Source organism: Pongo abelii, chromosome 13 (genome assembly GCF_028885655.2).
Source record: "Pongo abelii isolate AG06213 chromosome 13, NHGRI_mPonAbe1-v2.0_pri, whole genome shotgun sequence".
NCBI lineage: Eukaryota > Metazoa > Chordata > Mammalia > Primates > Hominidae > Pongo > Pongo abelii.
Genome location: NC_071998.2, coordinates 16585147 through 16604417, shown reverse-complemented (window position 1 = coordinate 16604417; position 19271 = coordinate 16585147). Strand labels below are relative to the sequence as shown.

Below are 19271 nucleotides of genomic sequence, written 5' to 3'. Positions count from 1 at the left end.
AGCCAGGAGAATCACTTGAACCCAAGGCAGCGGTTGCAGCGAGCTGAGATTTTGCCACTGCACTCTTGCCTGGGAAAGAGAGCAAGACTGTCCTCTCAGTCAGTCTTGCTAATGCTGTCAACAGCCTGAGCCCAGGGAAATCCATTAAAGTAAAGCTCTGGCCCAAGTGTCCTTGCAGATCTTTCTTGGCTATCTTCACAAAAAAGAGAAAAGTAAGCAAATTACAAATCAAAGAAACTCTGAACCCGTGGTCTTCATCTGAGTGAGACTCTGGTGGTCAGAAGGAAAGTCTCAAGCATTCAGACTGTGACAGGAACCCAGTTGTGGAATCAGCAGCTAAACTCAAGAGGAAGAGGCTTGGCCACTGTTTGCAGAACACTTGGGTAAGTAGGAAACAATGCAAGAGCTTCCAAAATCAAAATCAGAAACCCGATTCCAGGACTTGGTGACTGCAATCCTTCCTGCCTATCACTGTCTGGGGAAGCTCAGATGTATGATCCAGCATGAACACACCTAGAGGATGAGGCAGCGAGCCCCTGCTGCTGCTGCCACTGCTGGCACCATCAGGGCAGACCAGGTTTGCTGTCCAGGCCAGGTGTGGACAGGCCGTGCCTACCTTTCCCTAAATGGACTTGTGGTGTGTGTCCTTTCAAAACGTTCCCTTGGCAGTGTGCTCTCTGCATGGCTTTGCTCCTGGGACACATCCTAAAAGGTCCCCTGCACACACTGCCAAGGGCTTCTGGGACATGACCTGTCTTTAGCGGTTCTGGGCCTCAGGACTCAGGGCTGATGCAGGGCCTCTAGCTGAAGCAGCTTTGATGGAAATGTGTAGACACCAATGTTGCTCAAGGAGCATGAGTGCAGTAGATGCTGCAGTTACAGGGCTCGCCCATTCCTAATCATTGTGCTTTGTGTCTCCTCACAAAGACAGAAACAAAGGCAGCACTGCCCTCAGGGGAACATCGGCCCTGGTGGAACGCAGCGGCCACAAAGGATCCAGCCAGAGGATGCCCCACCTGCCCAGCACTACCAGGCTGCCCAACGTGGGTGGGCGTGGGAAGAGCCCTACACTCAGAAGCACCTAGGATAGGGCACAGACTTGTCACATCACTGTCCCCAGCAAAGGCTACGTGTTGTCTCCTTCAGTTGATGATAAACCTTTCTGAGATGCAGAGCATCCAGATCAGACGTTCTCTACCTTTTTGTTTTTATTATATTAAGGCACAGACTTAGAATGACATTTTTGTGCCATTCCTCGTTGTGCCACAGCTGAACTAACCAGGTCCCTTCACCATGGGGCAACTTCCTAGACCTGATTTGGGTTCTGAGAAAAGGCATCTGGATTGCCAGGTCTTTTATAAAGACGTCAGCAAGCTTCACTTGAACTGAAAGGTGGGAGGTTTTCTACCAAGCCCATTGATTGACAGTGCTGAGAGGCAGAGTGGCCGTGTGTGTGCACAGAGGGCAAACACTGTCTTCCAGGTTACTGTGGAAGGCTGGCTGTGTTGTAACCTTCTGTGGGCACGAATGCTGTGCAGAACACAGTAACACTCTTTCCCCCTTCTAAAATGTCCTGACCTTACACATTTGACCCGCAGCTTTAGGGATTTCATGGACAAGCCCCATCCACAGACCTCAGATTTAAACACTCCACTTCTAGACTCTTCTTTTTAGCCAGCATCACCCATCAATAGAGAAGCCCTCAAAATTGCAAATTCAATTGAAAACCCTGACTCTGCTTTCCTAGAATTTAGGAAATCTATACACTGAACACTCGGCTTTGAAGAAACAGTTTTCTCCATGTCAAGTTATTTCTGTAGCAGCTCCTTAAGTATGTACTGTCCCGCTGCACCCAACCCCACACCAGCAGGGCAGGCTGGCACCCCACCACTGTCTATGCCGGCTCTGGGGGTCCCACTTGCTCCTGCAGGCAGAGCTAAGCAGCACAACATACAGAGGTCTTGGTTTTATACAGAACCTTTAATTGCAAAGAACTTGAAAGCAGCCATGCTGGGGGTGGCAGTGGAGAACCCACCACACCCGCCCCTCAGTATTCTTCACCTTCTTCAGCCTCAGCTTCCACGGAATCCACGCCCACCTCTTCATAATCCTTCTCCAGAGCTGCCAGGTCCTCGCGGGCCTCGGAGAACTCCCCCTCCTCCATGCCTTCTCCCACGTACCAGTGCACAAAGGCCCGCTTGGCATACATGAGATCGAACTTATGGTCCAGGCGAGCCCAGGCCTCCGCGATGGCCGTGGTGTTGCTCAGCATGCACACAGCCCGCTGCACCTTGGCCAGGTCTCCCCCGGGGACCACCGTGGGGGGCTGGTAGTTAATGCCCACCTGCCCGAGAAGAGGAAGAAACAGTCCGTGAAGCTTATATCAAACCTAGAAATGGTGGTTACTTTTCCTCGAACAGAAGACACCCTGTAGGTGAACAGGAGAATTCTCAGTTCACCCCACAAATGTCACTAAGCCCTTCTCTGTGCCAGGCAGGGTGACAGTTCCAGACAACATATGTTTCCCAGGCTGACCTCAAACTCCTGGGCTCAATCGATCCACCCACCCCAGCCTCCCAAAGTGCTAGGATTACAGGCATGAGGCAGCATGCCCAGCGTTTATTTTTTTTAATTTTAGAATAAGGTATTTTCTAAAGGATTTTTGTGCCCCTTTCCTGGGTGGTAGAATTCATGTGGAAAAGGTAGGTTGAACTTAGTAGGAATTGTATGGGCATTTTGGGGAATCTTGTAGGTGGTGTATATATTTTATTTTAACTTGGGCATTACTATAAACTGTTTCACTACATCCTTCTCTCCACTGTCTCATGAAGGGTTTGATTTAAAAAAAGAATGAAAAGAATGAAAACAGCAACAGTTACAGTGGCTCACACTTGTTATCCCAGCTCTTTGGGAGGCCAAGGTGGATTGCTTGAACTCAAGAGTTCAAGACCAGCCTGGACAACATGGCAAGACCCTGTCTCTACCAAAAATACGAAAAATTAGCTGGGCACGGTGTTGTGCACCTGTGGTCCCAGCTACTCAGGAGGCTGAGGTGGGGGGATCGCTTGAGCCTGGAGGGCAGAGGTTCCAATGAGCTGAGATCTGACCACTACCACTGCCTGGGTGACAGCGCAAGACCCTGTCTCAAAAAAAAAAAAAGGCCGGGCGCGGTGGCTCACGACTGTAATCCCAACCCTTTGGGAGGCTGAGGTGGGCGGATCACAAGGTCAGGAGATCGAGACCATCCTGGCTAACATGGTGAAACCCCATCTCTACTAAAAATACAAAAACAAAATTAGCTAGGCGTGGTGGCGGGCACCTGTAGTCCCAGCTACTCGGGAGGCTGAGGCGGGAGAATGGCGTGAACCCAGGAGGCGGAGCTTGCAGTGAACCGAGATTGTGCCACTGCACTCCAGCCTGGGTGACAGAGCGAGACTCCGTCTCAAACAACAAAAAAATACACAAAAAACCAGCAACGTCTTTATTTCTCTTCTGGGAAGCCTAGTAATTTTGGCCTGGGTTTGCCTCAAGACACAAAATCTGTCCCCACTTTCCACTGACACAAAAGAAACCTTGCTGTCCTCTTTCAGCTTTATCAATAGTTGGTTACTAAATCTTGTGGCATTTCTCTGTTGGGCCTGTGCGTCCTTGTGCTGTGCTTTCCCTGCTGCCTCTGACTCAGATCCCCACCGCCTCTGTGGGGAGAGACCACTGCAGTCAGCTCTGACTGGGATTTCCTACTGTGGGTGTCTCTTCCTCTCCTTCAAGGGTTAGCACAGCTGCTGGACTAGCCACTTAATTTTGTAAGTTCTTGTCCGAACATAGCCACCACACCCCTTCATTTGCAGATTGATTTTGCTATCCAACAGCAGAGTGGGGTAGGTGTGACAGAGGTCTTGTGACCTCTAATGCCTAGAATTTGTATGATCTTGTCTTTTTTTTTTTGAGACAGAGTCTTGTGCTGTCACCCAGGCTGCAGTGTAGTGGGGTGATATCTTCTCACTGCAACCTCCACCTCCTGGATCCCAGTGATTCTCCTGCCTCAGCCTCCTTAGTAGCTGGGATTACAGGTGCCTGCCACCACCCGGCTAATTTTTGTATTTTTAGTAGAGACGGGGTTTTGCCTGTTGGCCAGGCTGGTGTCAAACTCCTGACCTCAGGTGATCCGCCTGCCTTGGCCTCCCAAAGTGCTGGATTACAGGCATGGGTCAATTTTTGTATTTTTAGTGGAGAGCTGTGATCACCACACTGCACTCCAGCCTGGGTGACAGAGTGGGATTCTGTCTCAAAAAAGTAAATAAATGGGGTCGAGCACAGTGGCTCATGCCCGTAATCCCAGCATTTTGGGAGGCTAAGGCGAGCAGATCACTTAAGGCCAGGAATTTGAGACCAGCCTGGCCAACATGGTGAAATCCCTTTACTAAATACACAAAAATTAGCTGGGGTGTGGTGGTGCATGTCTGTGGTCCCAGCTACTCGGGAGGCTGAGGTGAGAGAATCACTTGAGCCTGGGAGGCAAAGGTTGCAGTGAGCCGAGATCACACCACTGCACTCCAGCCTTCTCAACAATAACAACAAAAAAGTAAGTAAGTAAAGTTCATCACAGATATATAGTGTAATGACTCAGAAAGACAGTTCGAAAGACATCACTGGGCCAGGTGCCGTGGCTCACGCCTCTAACCCCAGCACTTTGGATGGCCGAGGTGGGTGGATCACCTCAGGTCAGGAGTTCAAGACCAGTCTGGCCAACATGGCAAAACCCTGTTTCTACTAAAAACATAAAAATTAACCAGGCATGGTGGTGGGTGCCTGTTGTTCCAGCTGCTTGGGAAGCTGATGGAGATTGAAGTGAGCTGAGATCACACCACTGCACTCCAGCCTGGGCGACAAAGCTAGACTCTTTCTCAAAAAAAAAAAAAAAAAAAAAGACATCACTGAATTAATGATCACTCTGGTTCACTAATTGATGCCCACGCGCCTAGCCCATGGAACAAGGGTAGTCTCCTCAAAGGATGCGAGCCTTCAGGGGCAGCATTACTCTGTGTGTCTGTTGCTTGCTGAAAGGTACAAGGCCTCCACATCACCCAGTCATACCTTAAATCCAGTTGGGCACCAATCCACAAACTGGATGGTGCGCTTGGTCTTGATGGTGGCGATGGCCGCGTTGACATCTTTCGGGACCACATCCCCCCTGTACAACATGCAGCAGGCCATGTACTTGCCGTGGCGAGGGTCACACTTGACCATCTGATTGGCTGGCTCGAAGCAGGCATTGGTGATCTCGGCCACGGACAGCTGCTCGTGGTAGGCCTTCTCGGCTGAGATGACCGGGGCGTAGGTGGCCAGGGGGAAGTGGATGCGGGGGTACGGCACTAGGTTGGTCTGGAATTCCGTCAAGTCCACATTCAGGGCCCCGTCGAATCGCAGGGAGGCCGTGATGGACGACACGATCTGCCCAATCAGACGATTGAGGTTGGTGTACGTGGGACGCTCGATGTCCAGGTTGCGCCGACATATGTCATAGATGGCTTCATTGTCGACCATGAAGGCACAGTCAGAATGTTCCAGGGTCGTGTGGGTGGTCAGGATGGAGTTGTAGGGCTCCACCACGGCTGTGGAGACCTGGGGGGCTGGGTAAATGGCAAACTCTAGCTTGGACTTCTTGCCATAATCCACTGAGAGCCGCTCCATGAGCAGAGATGCGAACCCAGAGCCAGTGCCGCCCCCAAAGCTGTGGAAAATGAGGAAGCCCTGCAGCCCCGTGCACAGATCCGCCTGAAAGAAACCAAACAACATGAGCCAATGCCCGTGGATGCCACACCACCAACCTCCACCAAGCCAGGGCCACTTCTCTGCCTCTGAAGACTTGATATGGATTCAAATCATCCATAATAAACACGCAGTACACTCTGAAGCAAAGAAAAGCAGACAAAGATCTACAGACAAATCCCCATGCATACTTCAGACTAAGACCATTTTTTTTTTTTTTTTTTGAGATAGAGTCTCACTCTGTTGCCCAGGCTGGAGTGCAGTGGCATGAGCTCCGCTCAGTGCAGCCTCTGCCTCCTGGGCTCAAACCATTCTCCTGCCTCAGCTTCCTGAGTAGCTGGGACTACAGGCAGGCACCACCACGCCTCACTAATTTGTGTATTTTTAGTAGAGACAGGGTTTCACCACGTTGGCCAGGCTGGTCTCAAACTCTTGACTTCAGGTGACTGCCCACCTTGGCCTCCCAAAGTGCTGGGATTACAGGCGTGAGCCACCAGACCCGGCCAAAGTGCTGGTCTAAGTTTTGACAAAATGACCTCCCCATCACAACCCAAGATCTACCCTCCTGTGCAGGACAATGGTCACATGAAGCCTTCTCTTCTTACCAGTTTGCGGATGCGGTCCAGGACCAGGTCGACGATCTCCTTGCCGATGGTGTAATGGCCTCTGGCGTAATTATTGGCCGCATCTTCCTTCCCGGTGATCAGCTGCTCTGGGTGGAAGAGCTGCCTGTAGGTTCCTGTCCGCACTTCATCTACAAAAGAGACCGTGTGTACTGTGAATCTTTAAGGCCTGTACTCACCAAGATGGACACATTCCAGGACTGTTCACTTCTACAAAGTACATGCTGTTCAAAGTACATGACCTGCATGTTGCAGGTCAACAGTGGCAGTGTCTGGTAGAAAATGTCTCTGTGTGATAACCAAACTGCGATTTATGACTCTGGGAAGTCCAACTCAGCTTGCAGTATAAATGTTAGCATGACCAGTTCCCAGGGAAGGGAAATAAGCTCTAGCAACCCCACACAGGTAATTCTAAAGGTACATAATTCTTTCCTACATGTAGCTACATCAAAGGCTGTAAGTTAAAAACTCTTACAAACTGGGAAGTCACCAGGTCAATGTGACTTCTGCAGGGCAGTCCCATCAGGGCACCCTGTGTGGCTGGGGCCCCACGGGCTTTCAGGTGACACTGTCATCTCATGTGGGGCCACTGAAAGGAGCTGTCTCTTTGCAGCTCTTCTTGGAAACTATCCTGGGCTTCTAATCTGGAGGAAGCAAATGCATGTTCTGTACTTAACCTTCTATGCCTAAGATGCAGGTCAGGACTCTCGTGCACCAGTATAAGAGAGTGCACAGCATTCAGGATGGAACCAATGCCGTCGTGCCCCGCAGGCAGGGCCACCTGAACAGGGCTGAGGCAGCCACGACGGAATCTCTCCACAGCCCATCTTACTGCCGGCAAAGCAGCTTTTCCCTGTAGGTCAGGTTTTCCTAAATTAGGAGCGGAGTCTCACAGACACTTTAATCATGAACCTTTCAGTTTATCTCTTAACAACATCATGGGAACATGCTTCTCTATCTCATACCTTCTGCAGAAGGATTCAAAGGAGCCCACATGGGGCCTTACCAACGATGCTCTCCCACCCTCCTAGAAAAGCTGCCATCCAGGGCCCTAGCACCTACCGACCACAGTGGGCTCCAGGTCCACAAACACTGCTCTGGGCACGTGCTTGCCAGCCCCAGTCTCACTGAAGAACGTGTTGAAGGAGTCATCCCCACCACCAATGGTTTTATCACTTGGCATCTGACCATCGGGCTGAATTCCATGTTCAAGGCAGTACAGTTCCCAGCAGGCATTGCCGATCTGGACACCTGCCTGCCCCACGTGGATAGAGATACACTCGCGCTGTGAACCACAACATAAATGTAGACCCATTCATTTCAAGGCAACTTGAAGCTATATGACATGCAAGATATTCTAATTTAATATTTGTATAGTGCTTCAGTATCTGGTGCTTTCACAATTGATAATTCCTAGGAGGGTTAGGTGACTGACCCGTTTATCCCCATTAAAACTTACTTGCTCTAAACCATCCTAGCTACTAAGTTCCAGAGGTAGGCCTAGAACCTAATGTTTGCCACTATACAAAAATTTGATTATTTTAAAATGTGGAAGCCATGTAAGGTCAGTAATCAACCCCACATTATAGCCAGTCACAGTAATGCTCTGAAGAATACACAGCAGTTTTTGATTATGTCCTGATCAAAGGATAAGGTAATTGGGTTGGGTAAGGAAATAAGACAGTAGGTCCCAGGTCACTGTGGTCCAAACCCAGATGTTCAGTATGTGTCCTCTCTCTGCCCGCGCCCCCCCGCCCCCCCGCCGAGATCTACCCTCCATCATTCACCACCTGCTCTGTGCTCCCAGAGGCTGACCCATGAGGACGGCACCAGAGGCCTTCCTTGTCCTCTGGCTTCGTGATGGTTTGGTCAGTGACAGGCAGCAGCAGGAGACCAAAAGGCTTGAGGAGAATGGCGTCAGGGTACTCTTCCCTTGGCCCCTTCCTGCTCAACTTTCATGGGTGATCCAAATCCCTCCATCAGGGCCACAGTTTTGGCAGGTGGCCCTCTTCATAAAGTTACCCTCTCAATTTTTTGTAAGCACTCCCTCCCCTCCACCCCTTGAAGCCTAGGAGTATAATGGCTCCCAGATGTCATCAGTGCTGGGACACTGCACTGTCCTTTGGTGGTTTCTTCAAGCGCTGCCAAGCCGGATGTGGTGGCTCATGCATGTAATTACAGCAGTTTGGGAGGCTGAGCAGAGATTGTTTGGGACCAGTTTGAGACAAGCCTGGGCAACTATGAAAAATTTTTTGTTTGGTTTTTTTTCTTTTGAAACAGAGTCTCACTCTGTCGCCCAGGCTGGAGTGCAGTGGCACAATCTCAGCTCACTGCAGCCCCTGTTTCCCAGGTTCAAGCGATGCCCTTGCCTCAGCCTCCCAAGGTAGCTGGGACTACAGGCCACTACGCCCAGCTAATTTTTTGTATTTTTAGTAGAGACGGGGTTTCACCGTGTTAGCCAGGGTGGTCTTGATCTCCTGACCTTGTGATATGCCCACCTCGGCCTCCCAAAGTGCTGGGATTACTGGCGTGAGCCACAGCGCCCGGCCAAAAAATTTAAACACTAGCCAGGTGTGGCGGTGCATACCTGTAGTCCCAGCTACTCAGGAGGCTGAGGCAGGAGGATTGCTGGAGCCCAGGGGTTCAAGGCTGCAGGGAGCCGTGATCATGCAACTGTGCTCCAGCCTGGGCAACAGAGCTGTTGTTGAGCTGTCTCAAAAAAAAAAAAAAGATACTTGACAAACCACATGGCCACAGCTATTCAGACTTGGGACTTGGAAATCTATTCTTTACGTAAATGCGATGGTTGCTTTTTCTTTCTTTCTTTTTTGAGGCCAGGTCTCTGTCGCACAAGCTGCAGTGCAGTGGCACCATCATGACTCACTGCGGCCTCGAAGTCCTGGGTTCAGCTGACCCTCTCACCTCAGCCTCCTGAGTAGCTGGAACCACAGATCCACGCCTCCACCCCGGGAATTTTTCTATTTTTAGTAGAGAAGGGCTTTCGCCATATTGGCCAGGCTGGTGCGGAGCCCCTGACCTCAGGGGATCCCCCGCCTCTACCTCCTGTCTGAGCTTTAATTCCTGATCTGAGCAATGTCCACAGCCCCAGCCTCCATCAGCAAGGCTCCTTGGGGGTTCTCAGTGGTTTCCAGTAGCACAGAGACGTTTGGAGACCGGAAAGCGGGAGCAGCACCCTCCTGTCTTCATGAGGCGACACCACTGTTTGCTCCCTGGGGGATGGGACACGGTCAATGCTCCCTGTCCACTGACTCAAGGCCGGCAGCTTCGTCTAAAACAAAAGCTGCCATCCCTGCCCTGGAGCCCGCAGACCCAGTAGACGATCCCGTGTCCTCGTGTCCCGCCCTGGGCCCTGCGTCCTTCTCTGGCCTCCTCTCTGCTCCCTGGCCCGCAACAGCATCCCTCCGTCCAGCCACCTCAAGAGGCCAACTTCGTCCACCCCCCAGCCTGGGCGTCTGCGGGGCGGGAGTGACCTGGCCTTACCATGTTGAACTCCGCCGCTGCTGCAGCCCAACGCTACTACTTGACCTCAACCGCCGCTGCAGCTGCGCACGTCCAACTGCAACCTCCCCCCACGCGCTGTCTGGGATTGGCCCGCTGGTGCCAGGCCACCATTGGTCCGGAGCTCCTGGGAGGTGGGCCAAGGCTCGGATCCCAGTTTCAATTGGCCGTTGCTCGACACACGTAGTGGGGACGCCCTCTGACTGGATGCAGGATTGGCGGGAAGGCAGTGGGGTCAGAGGGCAGCGCGTGGGCTGAGACGATTCCGAGGGTCCTCTGACCCGGGTTGGAGCAGCTACTGCGCCTTTGTGGGTCGAGGAACATTGCTTTGTAAGTAAGCTCCCAGCCTGGCAGTGGCTTGACCACGAATTTGTGCGGCTGCCTTCTCCCCGGTTGCCCCAGGCCGGCTCCTCTGGAGGTGCCTTATTCAGATCTTTGCAAACGGGGCCGCCTTTGAGAGGCCTTCCGGGCATCTACCTAAGTCACAGCAGCACCGCAATCACCCCACCTTCCCACCCAGCACCCGGGAAGTGGCGGGATTCGATCACTTTTGTGATCTAAAAAGGATCTGAAATCCCATCACTTTGGAGGCAGAGGCGGGCAGATCACCTGCGGTCAGGAGTTCAAGACCAACCTGGCCAACATGGTGAACCCGTCTCTACTAAAAATACAAAAACTAGCCGGGCATGGTGGGCGCGCCTGTAATCCCAGCTACTCAGGAGGCTGAGGCAGGGGAATTGCTTGAATCCGGGAGGCAGAGGTTGCAGTGAGCCAAGATCGCACTGCAGCCTGGGCAAGACTCCGTCTCAAAAAAAAGAAAAAAAGAAAGAAAAGAAAAGAAGAAGCAGAGGTAAAATTAATATAAGTGGAGAGGCGGAGAGGTTGGGCCGGGCGCAGTGGCTCAGGCCTGTAATTCCAGTGCTTTGGGAGGCCTCCGCGGGAGGATTGCTTGAGGTCAGGAGTTTGCAACCAGCCTGGGCAACGTGGTGAGACCCGCCCTGCCCCCGTTTCTACAAAAAATAAAAATAAAATTAGCCGGGCATGGTGGTGGGTGCCTGTAATCCCAGCTACTTGGGAGGCTGAGGCACAAGAATCCCTTGAATCCAGGAGGTGGAGGTTGCAGTGAGCCGAGATTGTGCCACACTGCACTCCAGCCTGGGTGACAGAGGGAGACTCCATCTCAAAAAAAAAAAAAAAAAAATACAGTTATTTGGGCCAAGTTTGAGAACTGCAACCCTGGAGATGCAAGTTGCCTTGATTGATATACACTCTAATTAGCAGCAATTACAAATGGGTTTTTAAAGGAAAAGAAGAGGCAGTTTCTAAATTGTTTACCAAGAATTTTAAAAATAGAGACAGAGTTTTGCTGTGTTGCCCAGCCTGGTCTTGAACTCCTGGCCTGAAGGGGGCCTCCCACCTTGGCTGGCCTGGCCAAAGGAATGTATATTAAAATAACATAAGCTATTTATTGGCTCTGTATTATCTTTTGTATCACAAATTCCAGTAACAGGAAGATAAAGCTAATCAGGAACAAAATGCCTTTAAATAGTCGCTGGGGCATGGGTATGAGGTGTGTGACTGAAGTCCCATATTCCTCTCTCTGGGCCTGATACATTCTGCACACCTCGCATAACTCAAAGTGCTTTGAACACTTTTTTTCTCTCTTCTTTAGTGAGAAGGACCGGGTTTACAGGCACCAGGAAAGGGGAAGGCACAGCTCTGTCCTGGGAAGAGCAGAGTAGGGACACAATGCCCATTTTGGAGGAGTCTGGAACAGTCACCTGATTCTTCCTTATGTATTTATTGTTTGTTTATTTATTTTTTGGACACTGGTTCTCACCATGTTAACCAGGCTGGACTCAAAACCCCTGGGCCCAAGTGATCCTCATGCCTCAGGCTTCCTTGTAGGCTGGGACTACAGGCGTGTAATTCTTCCCAGTTTGATTCTTCCATTTCTAAAGATCATCTTAACAATGTGTATTCAGTTCTGACAAAAGGCCTGGAGGAGACGTGCTGGCTTACCCCCAGCTCATCACCAGGATGCAGCACCCCATCGTGGCATCTCCCTAGAGGGTGGCCAAGCAGGCTCTTAACTTTGCCTCCTGAGAGGAGAGCACAGAAGAGAGAGGGAGCTCCCCCAGTGGGATGGGACTCATGAGGTCCAGGAGCTGAGACTTTTCTGTGGGCTTTGGGGACCTCTGAACAGTGCGATCAGGTCTGCCCTTGGAAGGATGTTTTGGCACAAAGGGGAGGGGCAGGGAGGGAGTTCTGTGGAGAGCCAGGGAAACCAGAGGAGGCCTCTGGCCCCCTGCCTCTTCTCCCCAGAAGGGTGAATCCTTCCATCTTAGTCGGCTCCAGGTGCCCTAAAAAAATACCATGGGCTGAGTAGCTTAAACAGTAGAGTTTTATTTTCTCACAGTTCTGGAGGCTAAAAGTCCCAGAGGCGTCTTGTCCTGGCTTGCACACAGCCACCTTCTCACCATGTCCTCCCACAGGGTGGGGGAAGGCAGCACTCAAGCTCCCTGGTCTCTTATAAGGACACGAATCCTACCGGATCAGGGCCCACCCTTATGACCTCACATAATCTTCATCATTTCCTTATAGGCCCCGTCCCCAAATACAGTCACACTGGGGATCGGAGCTTCAGTGTCTAATAATGGGGGGGGGACACAGTTCAGTCCACAGCCCTCCCCTCCCTCAGGGCTCCAACCACATCATGCACAGAACTCAGCTGTAGCCTGTATCACCCGGTGCTCTTCAGTACAGTCGTGTGTCCCTCAGAAGCTGGGATACGCTCTCAGAAAGCCATCATCAGGCAATTTCGTTGACGTGAGAACATCATAGAGTGTACTTAGCCCAACCTACATGGAGCAGCCTACTGCACACCTAGGCCACATGGTACAGCATATTGCCCCTTGGCTGCAGACCTATACAGTAAGTATTTCTGTATCTAAACACAGAAAAGCTACATGAAAAATATGATATTATAATCTTATGGGACCACTGTTGTATATGCTGTCTGCTGTTGTCTGAAACATCATTATATGCCACATGACTGCAATGTTTATTTTTCTGATTATAAAAGTAACACATATTCCCAGTAGATAGTGTAGAAAATTAGCAACAAAATATTCTACCGTAAATGACAAAAGAAAAATTGAGTCTTGGACGTGCCCATTTTTACTGTAAGTTATGATTCCATAACTGACTTGTAGTAAACAGTATTTCTGGCCCCTAAGTATTGCTGCCTTGTGTATTTTATTTAGTATACAGTACTAAAAATAAGTGTTCTCAATTATTAAATACTTGCAGTAAGTCAGCTAACAAAGTTTACATATAGTCACTACACAGAAAGGAGCACAAATTATTTCCTCTTTTGCTCAGATTCAAACAGGCTTGAGTGACAACTTGAGGACAAGGACACTTTGCCAAGATTTTACGCAGCAGCTGGCAGGGCCAGAGAGGCAGCATGGTGTGGCAGGAGAATGAGGAACTGCGCAAGGTAGGTGGCTCAGTTCTGGGTGAGAAAAGCTTACGAGACTTTGCAAAGTTTTGTAAGGTTGAGTTCATACAGATGTCTAAAGACCTCTCTGGGACTCCCACTCATGGACTGTCCCTGCTGCATGCAGGACACCAGGGCCAAGCCTGGTTCTAGGGACCAGCCAGTTGCTGCATAGCTCGTGTCAGTGGGCTAAGCTTGGCTCCCAGTCATGGGTGCCTGTTAGAGCCCTGCCTGCAGCAGGCACCCACTTCACAGTCATCTGTCATCTCCAGTTCAACCCCACAAAATAAGCAGCAACTCCCCCACCCCTGCCAATTTTGAATGAGAAACTATGTCTGTGTTATCTGCAGTGACATGCTGCGCCTGACACCAGTGACACTCCCTTCTCTCTCCACCATACCCCCTGCTCTTAGAAGGGGCATCTTTGTGATGACAGGGAGCTGCAAAAGAGACTTGTTAAAATGTGGGTAATTCCCCCATAACTCCTTCATAAATTTGGTTTTTAGTAAGATATGTGAAACTTTATGTTCAAATGCCAGTATAGTAATAGCACAATTAGGTTCTGTTTTCAAAAATACATTCATTTATACACTTAAGTCCTTGGACCTATAGTTTGTGATCTGTCCTCTAAAATGTGCCAGATTGTAAACCCAAATTGCTTCTTAAGATCATCTGTGGTGTCATTCCCCTGCATGACTCGTCTGGGACTGCTGCGTGGGCTGGGTGGCGTCTCATTGCTTAATGTAGTCACAATAACTCTGAGCTAGGCAGAGAGGCCTGGGGAGGCCTTTCCTCCCTCACTTCCAGTCTTAGACCAGCAGATGTGACAGTGACTAAACAACCAGATTATTGAGCAGATTGGCTGCAGGGAGGCCCGAGTCATCAGTGTAGCAAGTGGTAAGGTTGATGTCAGTGCAGCTGACCTCACGGCAAGTCCCACTGTGGCTCTCCACCCAGGGAGATTTTGATTTAAATATTTTTCTTCTTAATTTTCTTTTCTTTCTTTTTTATTTTTTTTAAGAGATGAAGTCTCACCATTTTGCCCAGAAATTGATCTTGAACTCCTGGGCTCAAGTGAGCCTCCCACCTCAGCCTCCCAAAATGCTGGAATTACAAGCATGACCCACCGTGCCTGGCCTGATTTAAATCTTAAGTACTCTGCGTGTGTGTGTGTGTGTGTGTGTGTATTTCTGTTTCCGCTTATGTTTAAGTGTGTGTGTGTGTATTCCTGTTTCTGCTTATGTTTAAGTAACTAGATTGAGTGCCCAAATGCTTTATTCACCTTTGCAGTTGTGTAGATGACATCAGGCAGAGGTTGATGTTACAGAGCCAGCTGTCCTGCTGTAAGCTATTCAATGCAGTTGCAGGGTCTTGCTTGGTGTGGAGTTGGTGCTCAGCACCTGAGCCCAGGTGGTCTTCCCATTGAATGTTTGGCTGGGGTGAGGTGAGCACAAGGCTTTTTCCAAACAGGGGATTTCTCCGATCTTTGGCTTTAATCTGTAACCAGCACTGGCTGTCACTTGTAACTCTTTAATATGGTGTAAGACTAAACCTTCCAGGCCTTTTTAAGCAAACATAAAACATCTATAATTGTGATTTTTTTTAAGCAATATGGTGAAGGGACTAAACCTTCCAGGCCTTTGTTAAGCAAACATAAAACATCTATAATTGTGATTTTTTTTTTCAGCAATTGGTTGAAGCCTCAGAGTTATTGAAATCCCAGGCCAAAGAACTCAAAGATGCCCATCAGCAGCAAAAGCTGGCCCTGCAGGACTTCTTGGAGCTCAGTGAGCTGGTAGCAGAGCTCTGCTCCCAGAAGCAGAAGGTGTGGGACAAGGAGGGGGAGACGGAGGTGGCCATGCAGAAAGTCAACACGATGTGGCAGGAGATCTGAAGATCCAAGAAGCTCAGAAAGAGGAAGCTGTTTAGATGGTTCAGCGATGGTATTGATTGGACTTTTTAAAAATTTTTATTATGATACTTTAAGTTTTGGGGTACATTGTATGACCTTAATACAACATCTTTGAAAACTTGAGCTGCATTATGTAAATTACTTTAAAATGGATCTTAAGTTTTTGTGAAACCAAGTAAGTTGATATGCTGAGCATTTATTTTGTTCTTATCCTTCAATAGCTATCTGTGAAATTATTAAAAGAGGTTCCTGTGGTACTAAGTTTTAAAAATTCCCTTTTGGCCAGGTGCAGTGGCTCACGCCTGTAATCCTAGCACTTTGGGAGGCTGAGGCGGGCGGATTGCCTGAACTCAGGAGTTCGAAACCAGCCTGGGCAAAACGGTGAAACATCATCTCTACTAAAAAACACACAAAAAAATTAGCCAAGTGTGGTGGCGGGCACCTGTAGTCCCAGCTACTTGGGAGGCTGAGGCAGGAGAATTGCTTGAACCCAGGAGGTGAAGGTTGCAGTGAGCCGAGATCGCACTACTGCACTCCAGCCTGGGCGACAGAGCAAGACTCCATCTCAAAAAGAAAAAAATTCCCTTTTAAGTAAGTAGAGGGTATTTATGCTCTGCTGTGCTGTGGCCTGGCTTAAGTGAGTAAGAGCACCTGCAGTCCATACAAGGCTGGTGGCAGCAAAAAGGCAAATCTGCCTAGGACATTTCAACCCACTTGCTTTAGACCAGTGCTTCTGAAGCATCTTGACCTCAGCACTCCTTTACACTCTTACAAATTATTAAGGACCCCAAAGAGCTTTTACTTACATAGATTGCAGCTCTCAATATGCACCATGGCAGAAATCAAAACTGATAATTCTTTCAATACAATGAAAACCCATTACGTTTTAACATTTGTACTGAAAAGTAACTATTTATTTAAAAATTTAGTGAGATGAATGACATTTTTATATTTTTAGTGTTTCTTTTTTTTGAGACAGAGTCTCACTCTGTTGCCCAGGCTGGAGTGCAGTGGTGCGATCTCAGCTCACTGCAAGCTCCACCTCCCGGGTTCATGCCATTCTCTTGCCTCAGCCTCCCGAGTAGCTGGGACTATAGGCGCCCACCACCACGCCTGGCTAATTTTTTTTTTTTGTATTTTTAGTAGAGATGGGGTTTCACTGTGTTAGCCAGGATGGTCTCGACCTCCTGACCTCATGATCCACCCGCCTCAGCCTCCCAAAGTCCTGGGATTATAGGTGTGAGCCACTGTGCCCAGCCATTTTTAATGTTTCTTTAATATCTGGCTTAATAGAAAACACTTGGGTCCTCATGTCTGTTTCTGCATTCAATCTGTTTTGATACACTGTTCTGGATGAAGTACATAAAGAATTCCTGGCTCCTACAGAAGCTAATTATTCAAAGATGTTCCTGTGGTACTACTAAGTTTTTAAAACTCCCTTTTAAGTAAGTAGAGGGTATTTATGCTCTAATGACATCTCAGGATCCCAGTGTTGTCAGCCCCCACTTTGAGAACTGCTGCCCTGGGTATTCTGAATGTTCTGCTGTTGATGAATGACATGTTTTAAGCAATGCTCAGTTTAAAATTTGATTAAAGGCCAGGAGCCGTGGCTCACACCTCTAATCTCAGCACTTTGGGAGGCCAAGGTGGGCAGGTCGCTTGAGATCAGGAGTTTGAGACCAGCCTGGGCAACATAATGAAACCCCATCTGTACTAAAAGTACAAAAAACTAGCTGGCTGTGGCCAGGTGCGGGGGCTCATGCCTGTAATTCCAGCACTTTGGGAGCCTGAGGTGGGTGGATCACCTGAGGTTGGAAGATTGAGATCAGCCTGACTAATATGGTGAAACCCTGTCTCTACTAAAAACAAAAATTAGCCAGCCTGCGGTGGTGCATGCCTGTAGTCCCAGCTACTTAGGAAGCTGAGGCAAGAGAATCTCTTGAACTCAAGAGGCAGAGGTTTCAGTGAGCCGAGGACACACCACAGCATTCTAGCTTGGGCCACAGAGGGAGACTCTGTCTCAAAAAAGAAAGAAAGAAAGAAAAAATATATAGCTGGGGTTGTGGCGTGCACCTGTGGTACAAGATACTCAGGAGTCTGTAGTGGGAGGATCACTTGAGCCTGGGAGGTGGAGGTTGCAGTGAGCCAAGATCACACCACTGTACTCCAGCCTAGGTGACAGAGTTAGACTCTGTCTCAAAAAAATTCTATTAAAACCTACTTAATGAATTCCACGAACGAGAAGGCCTGGAAGCACATGCTCATGTTCCTTTCAAGTTCAGGGCTTTTTGCTTTTTAGCCACAGAATACCTATTTGTTTTCTTTTTAGACAGTTTATTTTAGAACACAAATATATTTGTTGTTGTAGCCAGTTACAACTTGAGTTAATGAAACCCCTAACTAAGGATTACCATTCCACATATGGATGCAATGAACATTGCCTGCGATTTGATCTCTAATGGTTTGGGTGTAGGCAGAGGTGAAGCAGGCTTGGCTGAGTTGCTCACTGTCAAAGCTGGCTGCCAGGCACATGGGGTTCATTACTCTCTCTTCTGTGTGTGTTTGAAATTGTGCATTTAAAAAAATGAATCAGTGTTTTGCAGATATCAGAAGTACTTGTTTTCACAAGTCAGTCTCCTTTCTTGAAATCTAATCTCAAGTATCAACTTAAATTAAAATTTGAACTTGCTTTATTACTAACTGACCATTTCAGCTGAGCCCTGAAGTGTATTTCTGAAACTTTAATTTGTGATAAGATTTGATGAAGGCAAAAATATACAAAGGTCTTGTTCTCTTAGAGGTCCGTTGGGTGAAGATCTAACTGGTGAGGCTGTGCTTGCTTTGTGTTAATGAAAAGCGCATCTTCCTTTTGTAGCTGGAAGCTCAGCTCTAGAACCCTGTTGCCGAGGCCTCAAAGGAGTGCAAACTTCGTGAGCACGGTGTGGACCAAGCAAGCAGAAAGTGAGCCCAAAGCCCTCGAGGTGGTTCTGGGTTAGGGTCTTTACTCTTAACCGAGACAGAAAGCTCATCCTTGCTGATGCCATCATGTGGACATCACCTTGTGTAATGTGCTCGTCCCGGCTGAGCATTACCCAAGGCAGTTCCAGACAAGACAGGGATGTGGAGAGGTGGGGTGGGATTCTGCCTTTTGATTGCTTTCATGTTTGAAAGCCAAGTATATTAATCCATTCTCTCCCAGTTATAAAGATTTACCTTAGCCGGGCATGATGGCACATGCCTGTAATCCCAGCTACTCAAGAGGCTGAGGCAGGAGAGTTACTTGAACCCAGGAGGTGAAGGTTGCAGTGAGGCAAAGTCACAACACTGCACTCCAGCCTGGGTGACAGAGCAAGACTCCATCTCAAAAAAAACAACAAAGAATTACCTGAGGCCGGGTGTGGTGGCTCATGGCTGTAATCCCAGCACTTTGGGAGGCTGAGGCAGGTGGATCACCTGACGTCAGGAGATCAAGACCAGCGTGACCAACATGGTGAAACCCCATCTCTACTAAAAGTATCAAAAATTAGCTGGGCATGGTGGTGGGCACCTGTAATCTCAGCTACTCGGGAGACTGAGGCAGGGGAACCACTTGAACCTGGAAGGCGGAGGTTGCAGTAAGCCAAGATCGCGCCATTGAACTCCAGCCTGGGTGACAGGGTGAGACTCCGTCCCAAAAAACAAAAGAAAAAAAAAAAGAATTACCTGAGACTGGGTAATTTATAAAGAAAAGAGGTTTAATTGGCTCACAGTTTTTGCAGGCTATACAGGCTTCTGCTTCTGGGGAGGCCTCAAGAAACTTGCAATCTGGTGGAAGGGGATGCAGCCACATCTTACGTAGACAGAACAGGAGGAAGAGAGCAGGGAGATGCTACACACCTTCAAACAACCAGATCTCATGTGAACTCACTCACTATCACAAACACAGCAAGCGGTAAATCTCCCATAA

General features: G+C 48.9%; 2 protein-coding genes across 4 annotated transcripts; one reads left to right on the top strand and one right to left on the bottom strand.

The window, feature by feature from the left end:
• Positions 1 to 1961: 1961 nt before the first annotated feature.
• LOC100434822 (tubulin alpha-3 chain) lies at positions 1962 to 10011 on the bottom strand. Its single transcript, XM_024241533.2, has 5 exons — positions 9894 to 10011; positions 7455 to 7677; positions 6375 to 6523; positions 5095 to 5775; positions 1962 to 2344 (listed from the first exon to the last, which is right to left on the bottom strand). The coding sequence occupies exons 1-5, from the start codon at positions 9894 to 9896 to the stop codon at positions 2048 to 2050; spliced, it is 1353 nt and encodes a 450-aa protein (XP_024097301.1). The 5' UTR covers positions 9897 to 10011; the 3' UTR covers positions 1962 to 2047.
• Positions 10012 to 10122: 111 nt separating this feature from the next.
• Positions 10123 to 15581, top strand: LOC100449402 (uncharacterized). Of its 3 annotated transcripts, none has more exons than XM_054519586.1 (3): positions 10123 to 10761; positions 13296 to 13413; positions 15101 to 15581. In XM_054519586.1, exons 2-3 carry the CDS (start codon positions 13381 to 13383, stop codon positions 15305 to 15307), a joined length of 240 nt encoding a protein of 79 aa, XP_054375561.1. In that variant the 5' UTR covers positions 10123 to 10761; positions 13296 to 13380; the 3' UTR covers positions 15308 to 15581. The 3 variants fall into 3 exon arrangements, with proteins under 3 accessions (XP_054375561.1, XP_002832633.1, XP_054375559.1); XM_002832587.3 differs by having other exon boundaries at positions 10132 to 10241; XM_054519584.2 differs by lacking the exon at positions 10123 to 10761 and adding an exon at positions 12579 to 12845 and having other exon boundaries at positions 15101 to 15575.
• The last annotated feature ends 3690 nt before the right edge of the window (positions 15582 to 19271 follow it).

Coding starts and splice junctions, on each gene's coding strand:
- LOC100449402 (XM_054519586.1), top strand. CDS start 13,381: ATGGTGTGGCAGGAGAATGAGGAACTGCGCAAG. Junction 13,414..15,100: donor AGAATGAGGAACTGCGCAAG/GTAGGTGGCTCA, acceptor TTTTTTTTTCAG/CAATTGGTTGAAGCCTCAGA.
- LOC100434822 (XM_024241533.2), bottom strand. Junction 6,524..7,454: donor CCTGGAGCCCACTGTGGTCG/GTAGGTGCTAGG, acceptor TCTCTTTTGTAG/ATGAAGTGCGGACAGGAACC. Junction 2,345..5,094: donor GGTGCCCAACTGGATTTAAG/GTATGACTGGGT, acceptor CTTCTCGGGCAG/GTGGGCATTAACTACCAGCC.